Below are 23395 nucleotides of genomic sequence, written 5' to 3'. Positions count from 1 at the left end.
GAATTGAGGGAAGGTGGGGATGTGGTAGGGAATATGGGGTTAATGTAGGATTAGCATAAATGGGTAGTTGTTGATCAGCACAGGCTCGGTGGGCTGAAGGGCCTGTTTCAGTGCTGTATCTCTCTATGACGCTATATATGCGGAAGATCCCTGGAATGATCCTGAGGCATAGAAATTCAGTGCTACGGTGACCTTCAGCGCCACAGGCATTGCGTGGCCACAACTTCCATTAGGGCATCTTCCAAGATTCTATAGACTCTGGAACAGTTCCTACAGGTTGGAGGGTTGCTAATGTAACCCCACTATTTAAAAAGGGAGGTAGAGAGAAAGCAGGGAATTATAGACCAGTCAGCCTGACGTCGGTAGTGGGGAAAATTCTAGAGTCCGTTATCAAAGATTTTATAGCAGAACACTTAGAGAACAGTGGTAGAATCTGACAGAGTCAGATTTACGAAAGGGAAATCGTGCTTGACAAATCTACTCGAATTCTTTGAGGATGTAACTAGTAGAGTTGAAGAGGGGGAGCCAGTGGATGCGGTATATTTGGACTTTCAGAAGGCTTTCGACAAAGTCCCACAGAAGAGATTAGCGCGTAAAATTGAAGCGCTATTGGATTGGGGGTAGTGTATTGCGATGGATAGAAAATTGGTTGGCAGACAGGAAACAAAGAGTAGGGATAAATGGGTCGTTTTCCGAATGGCAGGCAGTGACTAGTGGGGTACTACAGGGATCAGTGCTCGGACCCCAGCTATTCACAATATATATTAATGATTTAGATGAGAGAACTAAATGTAATATCTCCAAATTTGCAGATGACACAAAACTGGGTGGGAGGGTGAGTTGTGAAGAGGATGCAGAGAGGCTTCAGGGTGATTTGGACAAGTTGAGTGAGTGGGCAAATGCATGGCAGATGCAGTATAACGTGGATAAATGTGAGGTTATCCACTTTGGTAACAAAAACAGGAAGGCAGATTATTATCTGAATGGCTATAAACTGAGAGAGGGGAATATGCAACGAGACCTGGGTGTTCTCGTACACCAGTCGCTGAAGGTAAGCATGCAGGTCCAACAGGCGGTAAAAAAGGCAAATGGTATGTTGGCCTTCATAGCGAGAGGATTTGAGTACAGGAGCAGGAATGTCTTGCTGCAATTATACAGGGCCTTGGGGAGGCCACACCTGGAATATTGTGTGCAGTTTTGGTCTCCTTATCTAAGGAAGGATGTTTTTGCTATAGGGGGAGTGCAGCGAAGGTTTACTGGACTGATTCCTGGGATGGCGGGACTGACATATGAGGAGAGATTGAGTCAGTTAGGATTATATTCGCTGGAGTTCAGAAGAGTGAGGAGGGATCTCATAAAATTCCCATAGGTCTTGACAGGGTAGATGCAGCAAGGATGTTCCCGATGGTGGGGGAGTCCAGAACCAGGGGTCATAGTCCAAGGATACAGGGTAAACCTTTCAGGACTGAGATGAGGAGAAATTTGTTCACCCAGAGAGTGGTGAGCCTGTGGAATTCGTTACCACAGAAAGCAGCTGAGGCCAAAAACTTGTATATTTTCAAGAAGGAGTTAGGTATAGCTCTTGGGTCTAAAGGGATCAAAGGGTATGGGACGAAAGCGGGAACAGGTTACTGAGTTGGATGATCAGCCATGACCATAATGAATGGCAGAGCAGGCTCGAAGGGCCGAATTGCCTACTCCTGCTCCTATTTTCTATCTTTCTATGGCTCAGCTCATCCTCCATCATGTCACACAGCTCAATGACAGCCTCCCTGGAGAGGCGGAGTCTTTGGCGACACTGGTGCTCTGACATTTTCAGGAAGCTGAGCCTTTGACGATAGACCCTCTCTGGTGGGTAACCTCTTCTGCCCCGCTGCGCCCCCCTCCTGCGTTCCCCCTCCAAGTCTGAAGCTCCTGTTGGGCCTCGGTTTGCTGCTGGCCCTGCCTGTGGCTGCAGCTCTCTCTCTGTCTGAGGCTCCTCCTCACTGAAGGTTTCGAAGCCTGTGAATGAGGCCCATGGCAGAGAGCTGCACTCAGTTTCCAGGGCTTTTCACCCCCTCCACCCTGCTCTATTCACATTACTGCCAATTCCAAGATGGCACTCATGCTGTATGCCCCTGCTGTGCTGGCAAGTTTGTCCCTGCTCCCAACTGCCAATGCCAATGCCCACACCATTCCATCCTCCCTGCCAAGCCAAGCTAGCATTCCCAATGGCTGCCGTCTGCAGCCAGCACTGATCTCCCACTAATCCACTGCCTCCTTATACCTGGTGAGGCTCTGAAGTTCCATAGTTCCCGTGCACTCTTTCTAAAGTTCAAAATCCCTGGTAAATTGCAGTTAAGTCCCTGTTAAATAGGCTTAATTACCTTCCTGCCATATTTCAGCACAAGGTCCTCCCTCCCTGCCGGCTGCCCTTCGGAATATCCGGTTGCAATGTAAAGACATCAGGTTTCCCTCCCGACACCTTTCTGTCACAATATTCTGACTCCTCCCTCCATCCAGTCCATCACCATCGGGCTTGTAAAATCCAGCCTGATGTTTTAGGTTGATGACCTTTCATCAGAACTGGAAAAAGTTAGCGATGTAAAAGGTCTAAAGCAAGTACAGAGGCAAGGGAAGGGGAGGGAAAGAACAAATGGGAAGGTCTGTGATAGGGTGGAAGGCAGGAGTGAATAAATAAGGAAAGAGATGATGGTGTAAGGTTGGGGGAAAGTGGGGCAGGTAAAGAAACAAAGCTCTGGCTAGAGGAGGTGCTAATGGGAAAATGCTGAAACATTACCAACAGCTGCCATGCAAAAACAAACAGTAGCAGAGGTTACAGTCTCAAACTGTTGAACTCAATATTGAGTCCGGAAGATTGTAAAATGCCTAATCCAGCTTCATTGGAACAATATTGGTTGCTGAAGTCATAGAGGTCAGAGTGGGAGTGGAGCAGAGAATTAAAATGACAACTGGAAGCTTGAGGTTACACTTGTAAACTGAATGGAGGTGCTCTGCAAAGTGGTCACCCAATCTATGTTTAGTTTCCCCAATGTAGATGAGACCACATTGTGAGCAGCGATACAGCATACTACACTGAAAGAATTACCAGTTCACCTGGAAGGAGTGTTTGCAGCCTTGGACAGTGAGAAAGGAGAAGGTAAAAAAGCAAGTCTAACATCTCCTGCACCTGCATGGGAAGGTGCCGTGGAAAGGGGAGAGGGTTTTGGGAGTAATTAAGGGGTGGACCAGAGGTTTTTTTAATTCATTCATGGGATGTGGGCGTCACTGGGTGGGACAGCATTTATTGCCCATCCCTAATTGCCCTTGCGAAGGTGGTGTTGAGCTGCCTTCTTGAACCGCTGTAGTCCAAGTGGGGTAGGTACACCCAAAATGTTGTAAGGAAGAGAGTTCCAGGATTTTGACCCAGCGACAGTGAAGGAACAGCAATACAGTTCCAAGTCAGGATGGTGTGTAACTTGGAGGGGGACCTGCAAGTGGTGGAGTTCCCATGCGTCTTCTGCCCTCGTCCTTCTCGGTGGTAGAGGTCGCAGGTTTGGAAGGTACTATCTAAGCAGTCTTGGTGCGTTGCTGCAGTGCATCTTGTAGATGGTATACGCTGCTGCCACTGTGCGTCGGTGGTGGAGGGAATGAATGTTTGTGGATGGGGTGCTATCAAGCGGGTTGCTTTGTCCTGGATGGTGTCGAACTTCTTGAGTGTTTTTGGAACCACACCCATCCAGGCAAGTGGAGAGTATTCCATCACACGCCTGACATGTGCCTTGTAGATGGTGGACGGGCTTTGGGGAGGCAGGAGATGAGTTACTCACTGCAGGATTCCTAGCCTCTGACCTGCTCTTGTAGCCATGGCATTTAAATGGCTAGTCCAATTCAGTTTCTGGTCAATGATAACCGCCAGGATATTGACAGTGGGGGATTCAGCGACCGTAATGTCATTGAATGTCAAGGGGAGATGGTTTGATTCTTTCTTGTTGGAGATGGTCATTGCCTAGCACTTGTGTGGCGCAAATGTTACTTGCTACTTATCAGCCCAAGCCTGGATATCATCCAGGTCTTGTTGCATTTCTACAAGGACTGCTTCAGTATCTGAGGAGTCATGAATGGTGCTGAAAATTATGCAATCATCAGCAAACATCCCTACTTCCGACCTTATAATTGAAGGTAGGTCATTGATGAAGCAGCTGAAGATGGTTGGGCCGAGGACACTACCCTGAGGAACTCCTGCAGTGATATCCTGGAGCTGAGATGATTGACCTCCAACAACCACAACCATCTTCCTTTGCACTAGGTATGACTCCAACCAGCAGAGAGTTTTCCCCCTGATTCCCATTGACTCCAGTTTTGCAAGGGGTCCTTGATGCCATACTCGGTCAAATGCTGCCATGATGTCAAGAACAGTCACTCTCACCTCACCTCTTGAGTTCAGCTCTTTTGTCCATGTTTGAACCAAGGCTGTAATGAGGTTTGGAGCTGAGTGGCCCTGGCAGAACCCAAACTGAGCTTCAGAGAGCAGGTTATTGCTAAGCAAGTGCCACTTGATAGCACTATCGATGACATCTTCCATCACTTTACTAATGATTGAGAGTAGACTGATGGAGCGGTAATTGGCTGGGTTGGACTTGTCCTGCCTTTTGTGTACAGAACATACCTGGGCAATTTTCCATGTTGCCAGTAGATGCCACTGTTGTAGCTGTACTGGAACAGCTTGGCTAGGGGTGAAGCAAGTTCTGGAGTCTTCAGTACTATTGCCGGAATGTTGTCAGGGCTGATAACCTTTGCAGTATCCAATGCTTTGAGTCGATTCTTGATATCACACGGAGTGAATCGAATTGGCTGAAGACTGGCATCTGTGATGCTGGGGACTTCAGGAGATCAAGATGGGTCATCCACTTGGCACTTCTGGCTGAAGACTGTTGCAAATGCCTTATCTTTTGTACTGATGTGCTGGGCACCCCCATCATTGAGAATGGGGATATTTGTGGAACCACCTCCTCCAGTTAGTTGTTTAATTGTCCACCACCATTCACGACTGGTTGTGACATGATTGCAGAGCTGAGATCTGATCTGTTGGTTAGCTCTGTCTATCGCATGCTGCTTACGCTGTTTAGCATGCAAGTAGTCCGACGTTGTAGCTTCACCAGATTGACACCTCATTTTGAGGTATGCCTGATGCTGCTCCTGGCATGCCATCCTACACTCATTATTGAACCAGGGTTGGTCCCCTGGTTTGTTAGTAATGGTACAATGGGGATATGCCGGGCCATGAGGCTACAGATTGTGGTTGAGTACAATTCTGCTGCTGATGGCCCAGAGCGCCTCATGGATGCCCAGTTTTGCATTGCTAGATCTGTTTGAAGTTAATCCCATTTAGCATGGTGTTAGTGCCACACAACACGATGGAGGGTATACTCAATGTAAAGATGAAACTTTGTCTCCTCAAGGACTGTGCGGTGGTCACTCCTATCAATATATGTCATGGACAGATGCATCTGTGGCAGGCATAATGGTGAGGAAGAGGTCAAGTATATTTTTTCCTCTTGTTGGTTTCCTCAGAGTGTAGCAGAGGGAGGCTTCAGAATGCTGAAAGAGGACAGGAGGGTGAGATGTGTTTGGTGGTTACATCACGCTGGAGGTGGCAGAAATAGCAGAGGATTATGTGTTGAATGTGGAGGCTGGTGGGGTGGAAGGCGAGGACAAGGGGAACCCAGCACAGATACGATGGGCTAAGTGGCCTCTTTCTGTGCCTTAAACTTTCTATGATTCTATGAACCCTAACATGATGGAATTCTTCATTAGGATGGAGAGTGAGAGAGTTGATTCCGAGACTAGAGTCCTGAATCTAAATAAAGGAAACTATGATGGTATGAGGCACGAGTTGGCTATGATAGATTGGGGAACGTTACTTAAAGGGCTGACAGTGGATAGGCAATGGCTAGCATTTAAAGAACACATAGATGAATTACAACAATTGTTCATTCCTGTCTGGCGCAAAAATAAAACAGGAAGGGTGGCTCAACTGTGCCTTACAAAAGAAATTAGGGATAGTATTAGATCCAAGGAGGAGAAATATAAAATGGCCAGAACAAGCAGCAAACCTGAGGATTGGGAGTAGTTTAGAATTCAGCAAGGGAGGGCAAAGGGATTGATTAAGAAGGGGAAAATAGAGTATGAGAGTAAGCTTGCAGAGAAAATAAAAACTGACGGTAAAAGCTTCTAGAGATACGTGAAAAGAAAAAGATTAGTGAAGACAAATGTGGGTCCCTTACAGTCAGAAATGGGGGAATTTATAATGGGGAACAAAGAAATGGCAGACCAACTAAATACATACTTTGGTTCTGTCTTCACAAAGGAGGACACAAATTACCTCCCAGAAATGTTGGGGAACATAGGGTCTATTGAGAAGGAGGAACTGTATGAAATCAGTCTTAGTAGGGAAATGGTGTGACGGAAATTGACGGGCGACGAATCCCCAGGGCTTGATAATCTACATCCCAGAGTAATTAAGAAAATGATCCGAGAAACAGTAGATGCATTGCTGGTCATTTTTCAAAATTCTATAGACTCTGGAACAGTAGCTAATGTAACCCCACAATTTAAAAAAGGAGGTAGAGAGAAAACAGGAAATTATAGACCGGTTAGCCTGACATCAGTAGTGGGGAAAATGCGAGAGTCCATTGTAAAAGATGTAATAGCAGAGCACTTGGAAAACAATGACAGGATCGGACAAAGTCAACATGGATTTACGAAAGGGAAATCATGCTTGACAAATCTACTGGAATTTTTTGAAGATGTAACTAGTAGAATAGATAAGGGAGAACCAGTGGATGTGGTGTATTTGGACTTTTCAGAAGGCTTTCGATAAGGTCCCACCATGAGATTAGCGTGCAAAATTAAAGCACATGGGGTAAGGTGGATAGAGAATTGGTTGGCAGACAGGAAACAAAGAGTAGGAATAAACGGGTCTTTTTCCGAGTGGCAGGGAGTGACTAGTGGGGTACCGCAGGGATCAGTGTTAGGACCCCAGCTATTCACAATATATATTAATGATATAGATGAGGGAATTAAATGTAATATATCCAAGTTTGCAGAGACACAAAGCTGGGTGGGAGTGTGAGCTGTGAGGAGGATGCAGAGAAACTCCAATGTGATTTGAGTTGAGTGAGCGGGCAAATACATGGCAGATGCAGTATAATGTGGATAAATGTGAGGTTATCCACTTTGGTGGCAAAAACAGAAAGGCAGATTGTTATCTGAACGGCAATAGATTGGGAAAGGGGGAGGTGCAGCAAGACCTGGGCGTCCTTGTACACCAGTGGCTGAAAGTAAGCATGCAGGTGCAGCAGGCAGTTAAGAAGGCAAATGGTATATTGGCCTTCATAGCGAGAGGATTCGAGTACGTAAGAACATAAGAAATAGGAGCAGAAGCAAGGATGTCTTGCTACAATTCTACAAGGCCTTGGTGAGACCACATCCGGAGTACTGTGTACAGTTTTGATCTCCTTATCCGAGGAAGGATGTTCTTGCCATGGAGGGAGTGCAGCGGAGGTGCACCAGACTGCTTTCTGGGATGGTAGAACTGACGTATGAAGAGAGATTGGGTCGATTAGGCTTGTATTCGCTAGAGTTTAGAAGAATGAGAGGGGATCTCATAGAAACCTGCAAAATTCTAACAGGACTGGACAGACTAGATGCAGGAAGGATGTTCCCGATGGCGGGGAAGTCCAGGACCAGGGGTCACAGTCTAAAGAGAAGGGGTAAGCCATTTAGGACTGAGATGAGGAGGGGTTTATTGACCCAGTGAGTGGTGACTCTGAAATTCTCTACCACAGAAAGCAGCTGAGGCCAAATCATTAATTATATTCAAGAAAGAGTTAGATATAGTTCTTAGGGCTAAAGGGCTTGAAGGGCCGAATGGCCTACTCCTGCTCCTATTTTTCTATGGTTCTGCAAGAGACAGGAAGGGTTGAGAGCAGATGTGTGGAAAATAGAGCGGACAGGGGTCAAGGGCCCTGTCAACTATGGTGGGGAGGATTCCGCGATTGAGGAAAAAGGCATTTCGGAAGCACTGGTGTGGAAGGTGGCATCGTAAGAACACGTGCAATGGAGATGGAGAAACTGGGAGAACGGAGTTGAGTCCTTACAGGAAGTCAGCTGGGCGTAAGTGTAGTTGAGGTAACTGTGGGAGTCAGTAGGTTTATAGTTGATATTGGCAGAAAATTTATCCCCAGAAATGGAGACAGAGAACATAGGAATATAGGAGCAGGAGTAGGCCATTCAGCCCATCGAGCCTGCCCCGCCATTCAATACGATCATGGCTGATCATCCACTTCATAGCCTTTTTCCCACAGTATCCTCATATCCCCTTATGTCATGGTATATAGAAATCTGTCAATCTCTGCTTTAAACATACTCAATGACTGAGCTTTCACAGCCCTCTGGGGTAGAGAATTCCAAAGATTCAAAACCTCTGAGTAAAGAAATTTCTCCTCAACTCTATCCGAAGAGGCTTCCCCCTTATTTTGAAATTGTGTCCCCTGGTTCTAGACTCCCCAACCAGGGGAAACATCTTAGCTGCATCCCTTTCAGTATTTTGTAGGTTTCAATGAGATCACCTCTCATTCTTCGAAACTCTAGAGAATACAAGCCCAGTTTCCCCAATCTCTCTTCAGAGGACAGTCCCGCCATCCTGGGAACAAGTCGAGTGAACCTTCGTTGCACTCACTCTATGGCAATAATATCCTTCCTAAGGTAAGGGGACCAAAACTGCACACAGTACTCCAGGTGCGGTGCAACACAGGTTCTATACAATTGATGCAAGCCTTCACTACTCCCGTACTCAAATCCTCTTACGATAAGGGCTAACATACCATCAGCCTTTTTAATTTTTTAATTGCTTGTTGCACCTGCATGTTAGCTTTCAGTGACTTACTGACGAGGACACAAAGGTCCCTTTGTACATCTACACTTTTTAATCTCTTACCATTTAAGAAATACTCTGCACATCTATTCCTCCTACCAAAGTGGATAAACTCACATTTTTCCACATTATATTCCATCTGCCATATTCTTGCCCACTCACTAAGTCTGTCCAAATCTCCTTGAAGCCGTTTTGCATCTTCCTCACAACACACGTTGCCACCTAATTTTGTGTCAACTGCAAACTTGGAAATACTACATTTGGTCCCCACATCCAAATCATTGATACATATTGTGAACAGCTGGGGCCCAAGCACTGATCCCTGCGGTACCCCATGAGTCACAGCCTGCCAACGCAAGAATGGCCCGTTTATTCCTACTCTCTGTTTTCTACCTGTTAACCAATCCTTATTCCATGCCAGTATATTATCTCCTATCCCATGTGCCTTAATTTTGCTAACCAACCTCCTGTGTTGGACTTTATCAAAAGCCTTCTGAAAATCCAAGTATACCACATCCACCCACTCCCCTTTATCAATTCTGTTGGTAACATCCTCAAAAAACTCCAACAGGTTTGTCAAACATGATTTCCCATTCATAAATCCATGTTGACTATGCCCAATCAGATCATTATTATCCAAGTGTCCATTTATCACATCCTTTAGAATAGATTCTAGCATTTTCCCATGACTGGCATAAGGCTAACAGGTCTGTAATTCCCTGTTTTCTCTCTATCTCCCTTCTTAAACAATGGGGTGACATTTGCTACCTTCCAATCTGCAGGAACTGCTCCAGAATTTATAGAATTTTGGAAGATGATCACCAATGCATCCACTATCTCCATAACTACCTCTTTCAATAAAAGCAAAATATTGCAGATGCTGGAAATCTGAAATAAAAACAAGAAATGCTGGAAATACTCAGCAGGTCTGGCAGCATCTGTGGAGAGAGAAGCAGAGTTAATGTTTCAGGTCAGTGACCCTTCATCAGAACTGATACCTTTTTCAATACTCTGGGATGTAGAATATCAGGTCCTGTGGACTTATCAACCTTCAGCCCCATTAATTACTCCAATACAATCTTCTTACTAATGCTAATTTCCTTCAATTCCTCATTCTCCCTGATCCCTGGATCTCTAATTCTGGGAGATTTCTTGTATCTTTCTCAGTGAAGACAGACACAAAATAATCATTTAGCTTCTGTGCCATTTCTCTTTTTCCCATTATAAATTCTCCTGACCCTGCTTGTAATGGACCCACATTTGTCTTAGCCAAACGTTTCCTTTTTACATACCTATAGAAGCTTTTACAGTCTGTTTTGATATTGTTTGCTAGCTTAGATTCATACTCTATTCTCCCTTTCTTTATCAGTTTCTTCATCCTCCTTTGCTGTATTCTAAAATCCTCCCAATCTTCAGGTTTACTACTATTTCTGACAACTTTATAGGCCTTTTCTTTTAATCTTAAAATTCTATCATATTATGGTCACTTCTCTCTAAAGGTTCTTTTACAACAAGATTATTAATTAGCCCTTTCTCATTACATAATACTAGATCTAAAATAGCCTGTTCTCTAGCCGGTTCTGCAACATGTTGCTCTTAAAAACCATCCCTAACACACTCCAGAAACTCATCCTCCACAGCATTAGTGCTCATTCGGTTTACCCAGTCTATACGCAGATTGAACTCACCCATGATTACTGTATTACCCATGCCACATGCTTCTCTAATCTGCTGATTAATACCATGCCCCATAGAAATTGAGGAAGTGATGGGAAGAGTTGGAGATGGATCATTTGGACACTGATTATTTGGTCATTAATTCATTTGCTAGTTGTAGGATTTTGTTGTGTGAAAATTGGCTTATGTACTTGTCTACGTAACAACAAGCACTGTTGATCAGTTAATCCATTCATTGTAAAGTTCTTTGTGACGTCCCAAGGATGTTGTAGGGCACTTTATAAATGGTAGTCCTTTCTTCCTTCTTTGCTGAAGAGAGGGGTCTTTTGGCCATCTAGTCTATCTTACTGCAGAAACATTTAACAACGGCAATCTGCCTCTTAGCTCAATTGGTAGCATTCTCACCTTTAAGTCGGAAGGTTGCAGGATAATCCCCCTCCAGGAACAAAGACATAAGATACAGGAGCAGGAGTAGTTAATGTGGCCCGTTGAGCCTGTTCCACCATTCAATATGATTATGGGCTGACCTTTTACTTCAATTCCACTTTCCCACCATATCCCATGATTCCCTTAGTGCCCAAAAATCTATCAGAGTTCTGAATAAACTCAACAATTGAGCATCCACAGCTCTCTGGGGTAGAGAATTCACAACTCTCCGAATGAATAAATTTCTTTTCATTGCAGACCTCTGATAAGGGCTGACCCCTTATTCTGAGATTATGACCCCTAGTTCTAGACTCTTCAGCTAGGGAAAACAGCCTCTCAGCATCTGTCAAGTCCCCTCAGAATCTTATATGTTTTAATGAAATTAACTCTCATTCTTCTAAACTCCAGACAGCATCGGCCCCTACTACTCAATCTCCTCTAATTGGAGAGCCCTTTCATCCCAGGACTCAATCTCGTGAACCTTCATTGTACCCCCTCTTAGTTAAGGAAACAAATTGTGTACAAAGTATTCCAGGTGTGGTCTCAGCAAACCCTGTACTATTGCAGCAAGACTTTCTTATTCTTGCACTCCCACCCCCTCGCAATAAAGCCTAAAACCATTTGTCTTCCTGATTGCTTGCTGTACCTGCATGTTAACTTTCTATCATTGAGGCTGAGGGCGTGCTGCACTGCTGGAGGCACTGCTTTTCTGATGAAACATTAAACAGAGGCCCTGTTTGCCCTCTCAACTGAATGTAAAAGGTCCTATGGCACTATTTGAAGAACACGGGAGTTCTCCTGATATCTTGGTCAACATTCAGTCTAACCAATAACTGGTTAGTTATCTCGTTATTTGTGGAACCTTGCTGCGCATAAGTTTGCTGCCGTGTTTCCCTACATCACAACAGTGACTAACATTTCATTGGCTGTAAAGCACATTGGGATGTCAAGATATGATGTGATATGCACCATGTAAATGCAGGTTCCTTCTTGAATGATTCCAAAATATTTGTCCTCAACTCTCCTACCAGAAGACCTATTAAAGAAAGAAAGAGCCTGCATTTATATAGTGCCTTTCACAACCTTGGGATGTACCAAAGTGTTTTACAGCCAATGAAGTACTTTTGAAGTGTAGTTACTGTTGTTGTTTGGAAACAGTATGTATATGAGGAGATGTATCCTGGCATCAGGCCTGTATTTGCTCTTTAGCAGCTTGTACGTATCTTGTCCTGCAATCATGATTTAATAGTTCTGTGGATTTCTGTTCCCAATATCTTACTCAGACCTAAGACATCATCAGAAGAAATTAAAAATTTGGGGAATACTTGTCGCATTCTTTAAATGGACAGTGATAGTATCCAGAAGGCTATTCATTTTCCATAGGCTCATTTCAACTTTATTGAATGTTATTGCTCCTGGTACTTACGATGTCCATTTTGGTAATACATCTTTTCTTCATCGGGATCCTGAAATGCTTTACTGTACCCACACCTTCTGTAAGAAAAATACGTTTCAGTAAAGTCACAGTTGTGCCCAGAGGGAGCGTCAGTTTAGAACAGTGGCTGACATGTAACTCGAGCCCAGAGGGATTAAGATCTCTCTGATGACTCTTATATACTCTGCAGCAACAACATGGTGATTGAACCAGTCTGGAATCGTGTTGATTGTTTTCGAGAGTGAATCGTTTTCTAAAAAATCTTTTCTGATACTCAGTAGTTAAAAAATGAATCTCACGTCAAACATAGTGAAGGCACATCACAAAAAAGGAAAGCTAATATCAGCTTTCTGGCTGGCCTTCTCCCTCTGTCTTGTCTAATGCAAAGAAAATACAATCCTCATTGAACGAATTGCTTTAGGCAGATCTCAGCTGGATGTGTGCCCTGTAACTGAATACCTGCCTTGATGGAAACTGGGATGATTTTCTATCATTACCACACAGGTGGTAATCTGGCGGAGCAGATCACTGCCCGTTACAGAAACTGTCCCATTCTCATTTCACTCAGCCACATTACCACTGTATGAAGCAGTTTTCAAATTCAGCATCGGCAGTTATTGTATCAAACCTGTGTCAGTCAACCCATCCAAATTCCTTGTATCATGACTAGAGTAAGAAATATATCACTCATGTGGGCAGGGCTGAGATCAACACTGGTGCACATTTCTACATCTGTAGCACAATATACAAATAAATATAGATTAAAACTGGAAACTTGTTCCTGCTCCTGGCAGTTAGTGCTAAGGCCACAGAGCACTACTAATATACTGATCCTCTTGTAATAGTTAAAGTACAAAGCATGTAATTGGAAATTTAAACCAGGGAGCATATTAAGTTATGAAATTTGTGTTAGTTTGATCTGCAGGACCGTTGCCTGATTGCAACCTTGGTGTAACTGGGTCAGTGTTTTTCTCAAGGAACAAAATACTTTTTAAAAAGTCATTCCAGCTTAAAGTGGAGAGCGAGGCAGAAAGAAAATGTATTGAACATTTGAAATTTAAAGCAGGCTTGGATAGGTGGAACTGTGGTGTATTTAGTAGAATAGTGTGAAAGTAAAGCAAAAACTAAAAAAAGGGACAAGGAGAATAAAGAAATGAGATTGGGAGAGAAAAAGTGAGAAAACCATGAACAGTAAACGTTTGTTATTTTATATAAATTCCTTAGGACTGATCTTAAAACTAACAACTATTCCAGATGTTTCAATAGTGCTACCACTGTAATTTTTCATTTTTGGATTAGCTGAAAACAAAAGCAGGAGCAGCAAACTCTGCTGGCTGTGTGAGGGTTCTTCAATCTAACTCTACATTACAATACAAACTGAGTTCTCAGTCAGCTGGCTTTCACCAGCTCTCTCCCTCTAGGGACAGGCTGGGAGGTGGGGAAGGGCATAAAATGGCGAGGGAAGGTGGGAAGTGCCCACCGCCTTCCCGACACCATGGAATTTTACCAGGGATGGGGAAGGTCAAGGGCGGCCTTCCCGCCCAGAGGTCAATTAAGGGTCTCTTCCCACCACCACAGGTATTTTACCCGGTGGCGGGGTGGGGCCTCCACCACGTAGGGAGGCTTCCCAGTAAGAGGTGGTGGCCTCCCTGTGAGCTCAGGGGGCAGGGGGTGGGTATGGGTTCTCTTGACCAAACACCCCTGTGGCCCACGAAGGATCCTCCTGGAGGCAAAGGCTGCCCCACTGAAATGCCTCCCTCCGCCCTCACTAACCACCCCCCAGCACATGTCCTAATATCTCCTTATGTAGTTCAGTGTCAAATTTTGTTTGATAACACTCATATGACGTGTCTTTGGCCATTTTACGACATTAAAGATGCTATATAAATGCATGTTGCTGTTGTTGTTGAAGCCCCACTCCAGAAACTTGAGTACAAAATCCAGGCTGACTTTCCAGTGCAGTGTTGAGGGAGCATTGCACCGTCACAGATACCATCCTTTGGTTGAGATGTTAAACAGACATCTGTCCGATCAGCTGGATGTAAAAGATCCCAAAGCACGATTTCGAAGAAGAACAGGAGAGTTGTCCCTGGCCAATATTTATCTCTCAACCAACATCACTAAAACAGATTATCTGGCTGTTATCTCATTACTGTTAGTGAAACCGTGCTGTAACAGTAACTTCACTTTAAAATTACTTAATTGGTTGTAAAGCGCTTTAGGACATGTTGAGGTTGTGAAAGGTCCAAATGAATGCAACGCCCTGAGAACCAAAGCATAGTTGTGATATACAGTACCGAGGATGTCATTTGGCCCATCACATCTGTGCCACCTCTTTACCAGAGCAATTGCAAACTAATCCCATCAACTCATTATTTTCCCATTGCCCTATATTACGGCAAAACTAATCCTACTGTGCTACTCTCTCCTACTGTCCTGCATCAATCACAAACTAATCTTAACTGCCCCAAGCCTTCCCCTAGTCCTGTACATTCTTCTGCTTCAAATATAACTTCCTTAAGTTAGGAAGAACAACTAGATTTCCTGCTTCTGATTGTTTCCCAGTGACCTCTCTAAGTGCTTGAGTGAACTTTATATGAGAACACAATGGCAGAATTAGACATGCAGGTGACACTACCCCCTCCCCCGCCACCAAGTCATGGGACAGAATTTTCATCATCAGCGGCCAATTTGCTACCGATAAATTTGGAAAATTTCCCAAAGAGTTAATTGTGTCCAGTAATTGACAGCAACACCTAAACAGTCTTTGACTACTTAATAGTGTTCAAGTAGGCCAGAAGCCTTTTGATCCTACAAGATGTTTGGAACTGGCTGTCACTGCAGAGATATTGGGCTGAATTTTTGAGCCCCATCGGGGATGGGAATGGAGGTGGACAGAGCCCAAAAATACCCACGCTGGCCTGTGACCCCGTTCCCGGTGCCTTCACTGGGCGGGCGGGGAGTAGAGGGCGGCCCAACGATTCTGCCTGATCCCCGATTCAGGCCAATTAAAAGTAGTTAAAGAGGTCATTATCAGCGTATTAAAAAGGGGTTGAAATTTTCACTAGGGTGCACAGGTTGCACGTGCTGCCTGGGGTTGACCAGCTGCCAGTCATGGCTGGAGCTGGGTATCACGTTAGGCCCCTAAAATAGTCAATGACACAGAGAGTGACCTGGTCTTTGGGAAACAGGTGCCCCCGGTACATCACAGGTGACGGGAGAGTGGGCAATCAGCACGCGGGTAGTGCAGGGGGGTGATCACCCTCATGACATTGTGGAGGCAGAAGAGCAGGGGGCAAGGCTACCAAGAAAAACTAGGCAACCAGCTGAGCACAGGGAAATGAACAGCTAGCAATGGGGGGGCATGACTCTCAGATTTCGGGTCCAGTGGCAATGAGGAGCAACACCCTCCACAGGTAGAGCAGCACCACGAGCAGCATGAGGGTACAGGAGAGGAAAGAGGGGCATCCAACGGACACCATACCCTCAGCATAGTATCTACCGCCAAAGAAGGAACTACCTGGAGATAACAGAGTCCCAGTGCCGCAGGAGACTGCGACTCTCCAGGCAGATGGTCACAGATAACGGTGCCCTCGTCGTCGAAGACTTCGCGCTCTCAGGACTGGCTGCCATATCCTACCAGCAGCCATCAAACTCTCTGTGGCCTTAAGTTTCTTCGCTTCTGACTCCTTCCAAGGATCAGCTGCAGACCTTAGTAGCATCTCGCAAATGGCTGCACACCTCTGCATCTCGCAGGTCACTGATGACTTTACAGGAGCTGGACAGTACATTCAATTCCAGATAGACACTGCCTCACAGGGATAGAGGGCAGTGGGTTTCGCTGCCATCGCTGGATTCCCCCAGGTGCAGGATATCATCGATTGGCATCAGGTGGCAGGACCGTATCTCCAAGACAGAAGTCCTTATGGCGGCCAACATCCCCAGCATATGCACTCTACTGAGCCAGCGGCGCTTGAGATGGCTTGGCCATGTGAGCCGCATGGAAGATGGCAGGATCCCCAAGGATACATTGTACAGCGAGCTCGTCACTGGTATCAGACCCACCGGCCGTCCATGTCTCCGCTTTCAAGACGTCTGCAAAAGCGACATGAAGTTCTGTGACATTGATCACAAGTCGTGGGAGTCAGTTGCCAGTGATAGCCAGAGCTGGTGGGCAGCCATAAAGACAGGGCTAAAGTGTGGCGAGTCAAAGAGACTTAGCAGTTGGCAGGAAAAAAGACAGAAGTGCAAGGGGAGAGCCAACAGTGTAACAGCCCCGACAACCAATTTTATCTGCAGCACCTGTGAAAGAGATTGTCACTCTAGAATTGGCCTTTATAGCCACTCCAGGTGCTGCTTGACAAACCACTGTCCACCTCCAGGCGCTTACCCATTGTCTCTCAAGACAAGGAGGCCAAAGAAGAAAAAAGAAGAACCCATGTGGCCATCAAGGCACCCAGCTATCGCCCAATCAGATTCATCAACAAGAAGGGCTTCTATTCACTCGACATTCAACTGGTTTGCGACCACGACAAGAGCTTCCTCCACTTTTTTGGCAGTTGCCATGACTCCTTCATCCTCCACCAGTCCAGGGTGCTGCAACTCCGCATCTCTTCGCTCTATCTGCAAAGTCCGTGGATGGATCCTTTGGGACAAGGGATATGAAGAGATGGCTACTCAACCCTCTGAGGGTGCTCCAGACAGAAGCACAGAGGCAATATTAACAATGCCATCTGCTCACTATGATAACCATTGAGTCGGCCATCGGGCTTCTCAAGATATGCTTCTGGTGCCTGGACCGGTCGGGTGGTGCCCTGCAATACCATCCTGCAAGGGTCTCGGTCATTGTGGTGGTCTGCTGCCCTCTCCATAACATGGCCATGCAAAAGTGTGGACCTTGAGGACGGTGAGGCCCTGGAGGCAGAGAGCTCATCAGGGGAAGAGCAGGAGCAGAAGTCATAGAGGAGGAGGAAGAGGAGGCAGTGGGAGAAGATGCTGAGCAGAGAGGTGTCCCAGCTACACAAAGAGGTGGTGGGCCAGCGCACGGCATGAAAGGCTCGTCAGGATGCCATCAATGTCAGGGATCATAAGATTCAGGAATATTTCACCTGAGTCCATCTGATCCAGGATGAAGGGCATGACATGGAAGTCAGACTGAGATACCTGTGCTAACACATCCATTGAAGATGCACCCTAAAATATCCAAGCTCTTAACGTCAATGAAGGATGCATATTTCCCCAAGGGTTTTGTCCTCACCATGGAGAAACATATAATCTTCTTCACCACCTCATACCACATTTCCTGTAATGCCAGAATTAAAAGGAGTCCTAGACGTGTGCCTTAAAGTGTCATCATTTATATAGTGCAAAGAAAGGAAAACAGTAGACAGACAGTAAGAAGACACACCAGTGACCCACTTAGTGCACTGTGCAATGCTGTAGCCTTCCAGCTCGGCTACTCTTATGCAGTTCTCTCCAAGTGACCTCAGAGGAAGTGGAGGTATCCTACTCATCTTGGCTTGCAGCTGATATGCATGGGACAGTCGTCCTTGTCATGGAGGTGCCCGGGGGAGGGGGGCATCTCGAGAGGCTACTGTACCTGCATCAGTGAAGGGGCAGCCTCCATCACTTGGCCCTGCTGCATTAGTTGGAGGGACCGAGGATGATGAGGGCACCCCGTGATGGGAGGTACCCCAATCATCCTCCATGACATTCTCAGCACTTGTTGGGCAGTCCGGATACCTGGAGGAGCACACCAGCTGGGATGCAAGGCATCTACTCCACAGATCTCTGCGCCACCAGTGCCACTGACCAGTCCATGCTGGATAGTGTGGTATGCATCCTGTGGACGTCACTGCGCAGTTCCTGCATGCACTCTGAGTGATGCTGCATATGCCTCTCCAAGAGGTTGGCCACTCCCTCAATGGAGGAGCTCATGTGCTCATAGCTCTGAGCCATGGTGGTGCACATGAGCTGGATGGACTCCTGGTGGTACACATGGGCTGGATGGACTCCTCCATTCTCTGCTCAAGATACGCACTACCTCAGGGAACTCTGACACGCGGAAGCACATCTCCTGCTGCTGATCAAGGCAGAGCCTCTTTTCTTGTGACTGCTGAGGCCCTGCACCAGTGCTCAGCTGAGCAGGGTTGTGTCTGTCCTCCCTCCTTCTAGAGGAACTGCCCACAGCTGGCTTCGCCTCTGGCACCTCCTCCTTCACACTCGTGCCATGATCCTCACCCAGTGCCACCATATCTATAGGCGTGCAAGGACCCACTGAGGTGAGAGTATCTACGCTAGTAACTGGTGCGCTTGTAAGGTGTGATGATGCTTCTCCATCTGCTTCCTGCTCTCTGGGACCATGGAGGGAGGGAGAGAAGCTACCCTGAGCTGGAAACATGCACCTGTGGGAGACACAGCAGAATAGATGAGAGTCAGCCTAAGAGAGTAGCAACCTCTGCAGTGCTGAGGCTCCCCAATGCTACTCTGTACTCAACACACTTTCAGATGGGGTGGAGTGGATTGCACCTCCCGTAATGACCACATTACTGTCTGTAATCACCAGCTCCATCCTGTGCTCCCATCTCACTAGGGCCAACTTCCTCCTCGTTCACAATCCTGGCTCTCCCCATCACTGCTTCCTCCCTTGGGGTATTATGGTGACAAAATGACACCCCTCCTCCTGTCTGGGCCCTCTCGCAGGCATTATGTGCCTGTTTCTCCTGTAAGGACAAAAGAGAGTGAGGTAAGGCAATGCTGTGCTCTGTGGCCAATGGCATCTGCCCCTATTCATTAGAAGTTGCATATCTCAGTGGTGACAGGCTCTCAGCAGCATTTTGGCTCTGAGCCATTCTGAGGGGTCAGTAAGTGCCTTGGGCACACAGCCCTCCTATATTCAGGAGCAGCATGCACCCTGAGGCTCCTCATATAGTGTGTCTGCTAGATGGTGAATACCCAGAGGCTTGTCCTGAGGGTTGGGGGTTGCACTCACCTAGCCAGAGTAAATGAGGTCATTGAACCTCTTCCGACACTGGATCCAGGTCCTTCTCACCATATTCCGGCCACTTACCATGGCTGTCACCTCCACCCACGCCTCCTTGGTCCGGGTGGGTGGTCTCCTCCACCCACCCTCCAGGAAGAGGACCTCCCCTCTCTCCCTCATGGCCTGGAGTATGACATCAAGGTCTGCACCGAGAACTTAGGAACAGCCCTGCCCAGGGCGCCAGGCCTCCGGCTTTCCTATGAGATCTGGTTCGACTCCAATGCTGTCCAAGGCTTTGACAAACTCTGCAGATTTCTTCCTTCTGCCAAACAGCAGCCTCAGTATTGGCTGCTGTGGTGAGTTTAAATCAGGGCTGCACTTCCTCTGATTCACTTCCTTTTCTGCCCCGGCAGCCTTTAATTGGACAGCAAACCCATCTCCCTATCAATTAGGGGGTTACCCCATGAAAATCATGAAGCTAAACTATTTCCCTCACGGTGGGGTGGGGAAGGGTGGGGTTCAGCTCCCAGAAACAGTCCCGACTTCTGTTTCCCACCCCAACGGGAAAATTCAGCCAATTTTGTTTAAATTGAGTGAGACAATTATCCCAAGAACCTCTGCTCAGCCTCTCTGCAATGGTGTATACACATGTCAACTATCCAGACATAACTCACTTGTATTAATTGCCACCATTCAATGCAGTGAAATTATCCTTCTTTCCAATGGAGAAATTTACTGTATTAGACCGATCAATTCCATTTTATTTGGTGAATTGTTGAGTCTTTTTGTTGCTTCACAAGGCTCCACGTATGAAAATACGATAGTAGTTAAGTGTAATGTTTGCTTCTAATTTCTTCCTGATACCATTTCTTTGTAAACAAGGTTGCTCAGAGCTTTCAACAGATTGTTTTTCCCGAATGTTCAATGGGTTTATGCACTTGGACACTGAATGATGCAGCGGGTGAGTGATGGTTGTTCCCATCTGATTTACAGCGGCAGTCAAATCAAAACAGGCAGCTCAGAGATTACAGAATGAGTTAAACAGAATATGTGATTGGACTGAACAATGGCAGATTAAATTTAATGTAGACAAGTGCAAAGCGCAACATTCATGCTTCCTGAAAGAGTTAAGCATAAAGCTGAAAGAGACCAAGAGTCTTTGTACAATCAAAAAGTCCAATCAATGCAGAGCAGCAACCAACAAACCCAATCAGATGTTGAACTCCAGCTGATACAGTGGAATACAATCATGGGAGGTAATGGTCAAACTATGCAGGGTTCTGGTCAGACAGCAGCTTGACCACTGTGTCTAGGTCTGGTCACCAAGAAATAGAGGAGACCTTCAAGCACAGGAGGCAGTGCAGAGAAAGCCACTGGGTTTGAGTTATGAGGAGGGACTGGTCAGACTTGGGCTGTTCAACCTGGAAAGATGAGGTTTAGGAGGTGATCTCATAAAGGGATATAAGATCATTAAAGGAATGCACAAAATTCATCCGGAATATTACATTAAATTAAACTGTGTGAGTAGGACAAGGGGATACAGGGTCAAACTAGTAAAATTTAACTTTAGGACTGATATCAGGATATTCTTTTTCACACAGAGCATGATCAGTATTTGGGATGGACTTCAAGCTGGAAAGGTGGAGGTCTAAATGTTAAATATGTTTAAGAAACAACCAAATGGGGGAAGTGTATGATGCTTCAGGATGGCTGAATTAAGAGGGGCCAAATGCCCTTCCTCATCCATACGTATCAACTTTAAGCATTAAATTGTTTGGAGATACCGAGCAGTCAATAGATACATTCTGAGAGGTCAAAAGATGAGTGTTCAAGGCCTGTTTCAGAATGGCACCAAACCAACACTGCATCTGGCTGCCTGAATTACAATAAACAAAATGACAGATAGCCTTGATGGAGCAATGTTCTCCTCCGACATACAATTTCAGTATGTTATTGCATTAATTTTACCTTTTCCTGCAGATAAACATTGCCAGGAGAACGATGAGCCCAGTCACTAAGGCAAAGCAGATCCAGATGATTGTGGTGGTGTCATATCGGAGAGACACTACAGGACAGAGAGAAACACTGCTGATGTAATAAGATGTCACAACATGAACCTATATTTGGATTTTGTTCTTGCTCTCCATGATTAAGCATCATTAAAATAAATTAACAATCTGATATTTTCCTTTAATAACCAGTGATTGGGACACATGAGATATGGAGCCAAGTTCCAGTTATGTGACTTTTCAATGATGATTGCCATGGAGACCAATATTATTCAAAAAATGTATTTGAAGTAGACACCTCAATTTTAAAGCAAGTTAAATAGTTTTGGGGTACTTATGATAGATATTATATAGTTGTTTAATCACAAATGAGAGTTGAAACTAATGCTCCTTGTATTAATTGTATATCAGTTGGATGTTATTTGTATTCAGGTCATGGGTAATAATTGGGGACTCATCTGTGCTCATATATATAGCAGTAGACTGAAAATGTGTTTGTTGGTTGGAGGTGCACAATGTGAAAGTGTGTCACTGTAAATAAATGCTTGTAAGTGTATAAAGACTAGGCTCCAGGATTCTAACCCTCACTGCCTTGCTATCTGAATTCTAACACCTTTGGTTATTGTGGTGACCTTGAATATGCAGACCATAAACTCCACTTAGTGATATCAGCGTAGACAATGCTTGCTTGTGTATTTTTTCAGTCAATCCCACTTATCACAATGTACAATATGTGCATTATCTGTGTTATCAGCACAGTGCATCTCCCACTTTCCCTCAATGAACGTTCTTCTAGGGGCATGCAGTGATAAATCTCGAATTGACCTCAGCTCCTCCTGACAAGGCACAGAAAGAGAATTGGTGTCAGGCTCTGTTGGTGGTTTGTGCTCCATTAGTGTCAGGCTCTGTTAGGGACTGTGTACTCTGTTAGTGTCGGGCTCTGTTAGGGGCAGTGTGCTCCATTAGTATCAAGTACTGTTGGGGCTGTGTACTCCATTAGTGTCGGGCTCTGTTAGGGACTGTGTGCTCCATTAGTGTCGGGCTCTGTTATGGACTGTGTGCTCCATTAGTGTCAGGCTCTGTTAGGGACTGTGTGCTCCATTAGTATCAAGTACTGTTGGGGCTGGATACTCCATTAGTGTCAGGCTCTGTTAGGGACTGTGTGCTCCATTAGTGTCGGGCTCTGTTAGGGACTGTGTGCTCCATTAGTGTCGGGCTCTGTTATGGACTGTGTGCTCCATTAGTATCAAGTACTGTTGGGGCTGTGTACTCCATTAGTGTCAGGCTCTGTTAGGGACTGTGTGCTCCATTAGTGTCAGGCTCTGTTAGGGACTGTGTACTCCATTAGTGTCAGGCTCTATTAGGGACTGTGTTCTCCATTAGTGTCAGGCTCTGTTAGGGACTGTGTGCTCCATTAGTGTCGGGCTCTGTTAGGGACTGTGTTCTCCATTAGTGTCGGGCTCTGTTAGGGACTGTGTACTCCATTAGTGTCAGGCTCTGTTAGGGACTGTGTTCTCCATTAGTGTCGGGCTCTGTTAGGGACTGTGTTCTCCATTAGTGTCGGGCTCTGTTGGGGCTGTGTACTCCATTAGTGTCAGGTTCTGTTAGGGACTGTGTTCTCCATTAGTGTCGGGCTCTGTTGGGGCTGTGTACTCCATTAGTGTCCGGCTCTGTTAGGGACTGTGTTCTCCATTAGTGTCGGGCTCTGTTGGGGCTGTGTACTCCATTAGTGTCAGGCTCTGTTAGGGACTGTGTTCTCCATTAGTGTCGGGCTCTGTTGGGGCTGTGTACTCCATTAGTGTCCGGCTCTGTTAGGGACTGTGATCTCCATTAGTGTCCGGCTCTGTTAGGGACTGTGTTCTCCATTAGTGTCGGGCTCTGTTGGGGCTGTGTACTCCATTAGTGTCAGGCTCTGTTAGGGACTGTGTTCTCCATTAGTGTCGGGCTCT

The 23395-nt window shown here is 45.8% G+C and overlaps 1 protein-coding gene across 2 annotated transcripts in view; it reads right to left on the bottom strand.

Annotated features, from left to right (window-relative positions):
• epha8 (eph receptor A8) overlaps nt 1–23395 on the bottom strand; it is a 637160-nt gene that overhangs the window by 140633 nt on the left and 473132 nt on the right. Inside the window, exons 8-9 of one of the 2 annotated variants that reach the window (XM_068017569.1) lie at nt 21406–21502; nt 12447–12514 (exon numbers count right to left, since the gene is read on the bottom strand). In XM_068017569.1, coding sequence (XP_067873670.1) covers nt 12447–12514; nt 21406–21502 — 165 coding nt within the window. The remainder of the gene's footprint in view (nt 1–12446; nt 12515–21405; nt 21503–23395) is intronic. The other variant, XM_068017570.1, reaches the window with a different exon arrangement.

This window comes from Heterodontus francisci, chromosome 37, assembly GCF_036365525.1.
Source record: "Heterodontus francisci isolate sHetFra1 chromosome 37, sHetFra1.hap1, whole genome shotgun sequence".
In the NCBI taxonomy this organism is placed as follows: domain Eukaryota; kingdom Metazoa; phylum Chordata; class Chondrichthyes; order Heterodontiformes; family Heterodontidae; genus Heterodontus; species Heterodontus francisci.
The sequence above is the reverse complement of the archived record's forward strand: the minus strand, read 5'-3'. Positions and strand labels throughout refer to the sequence as shown.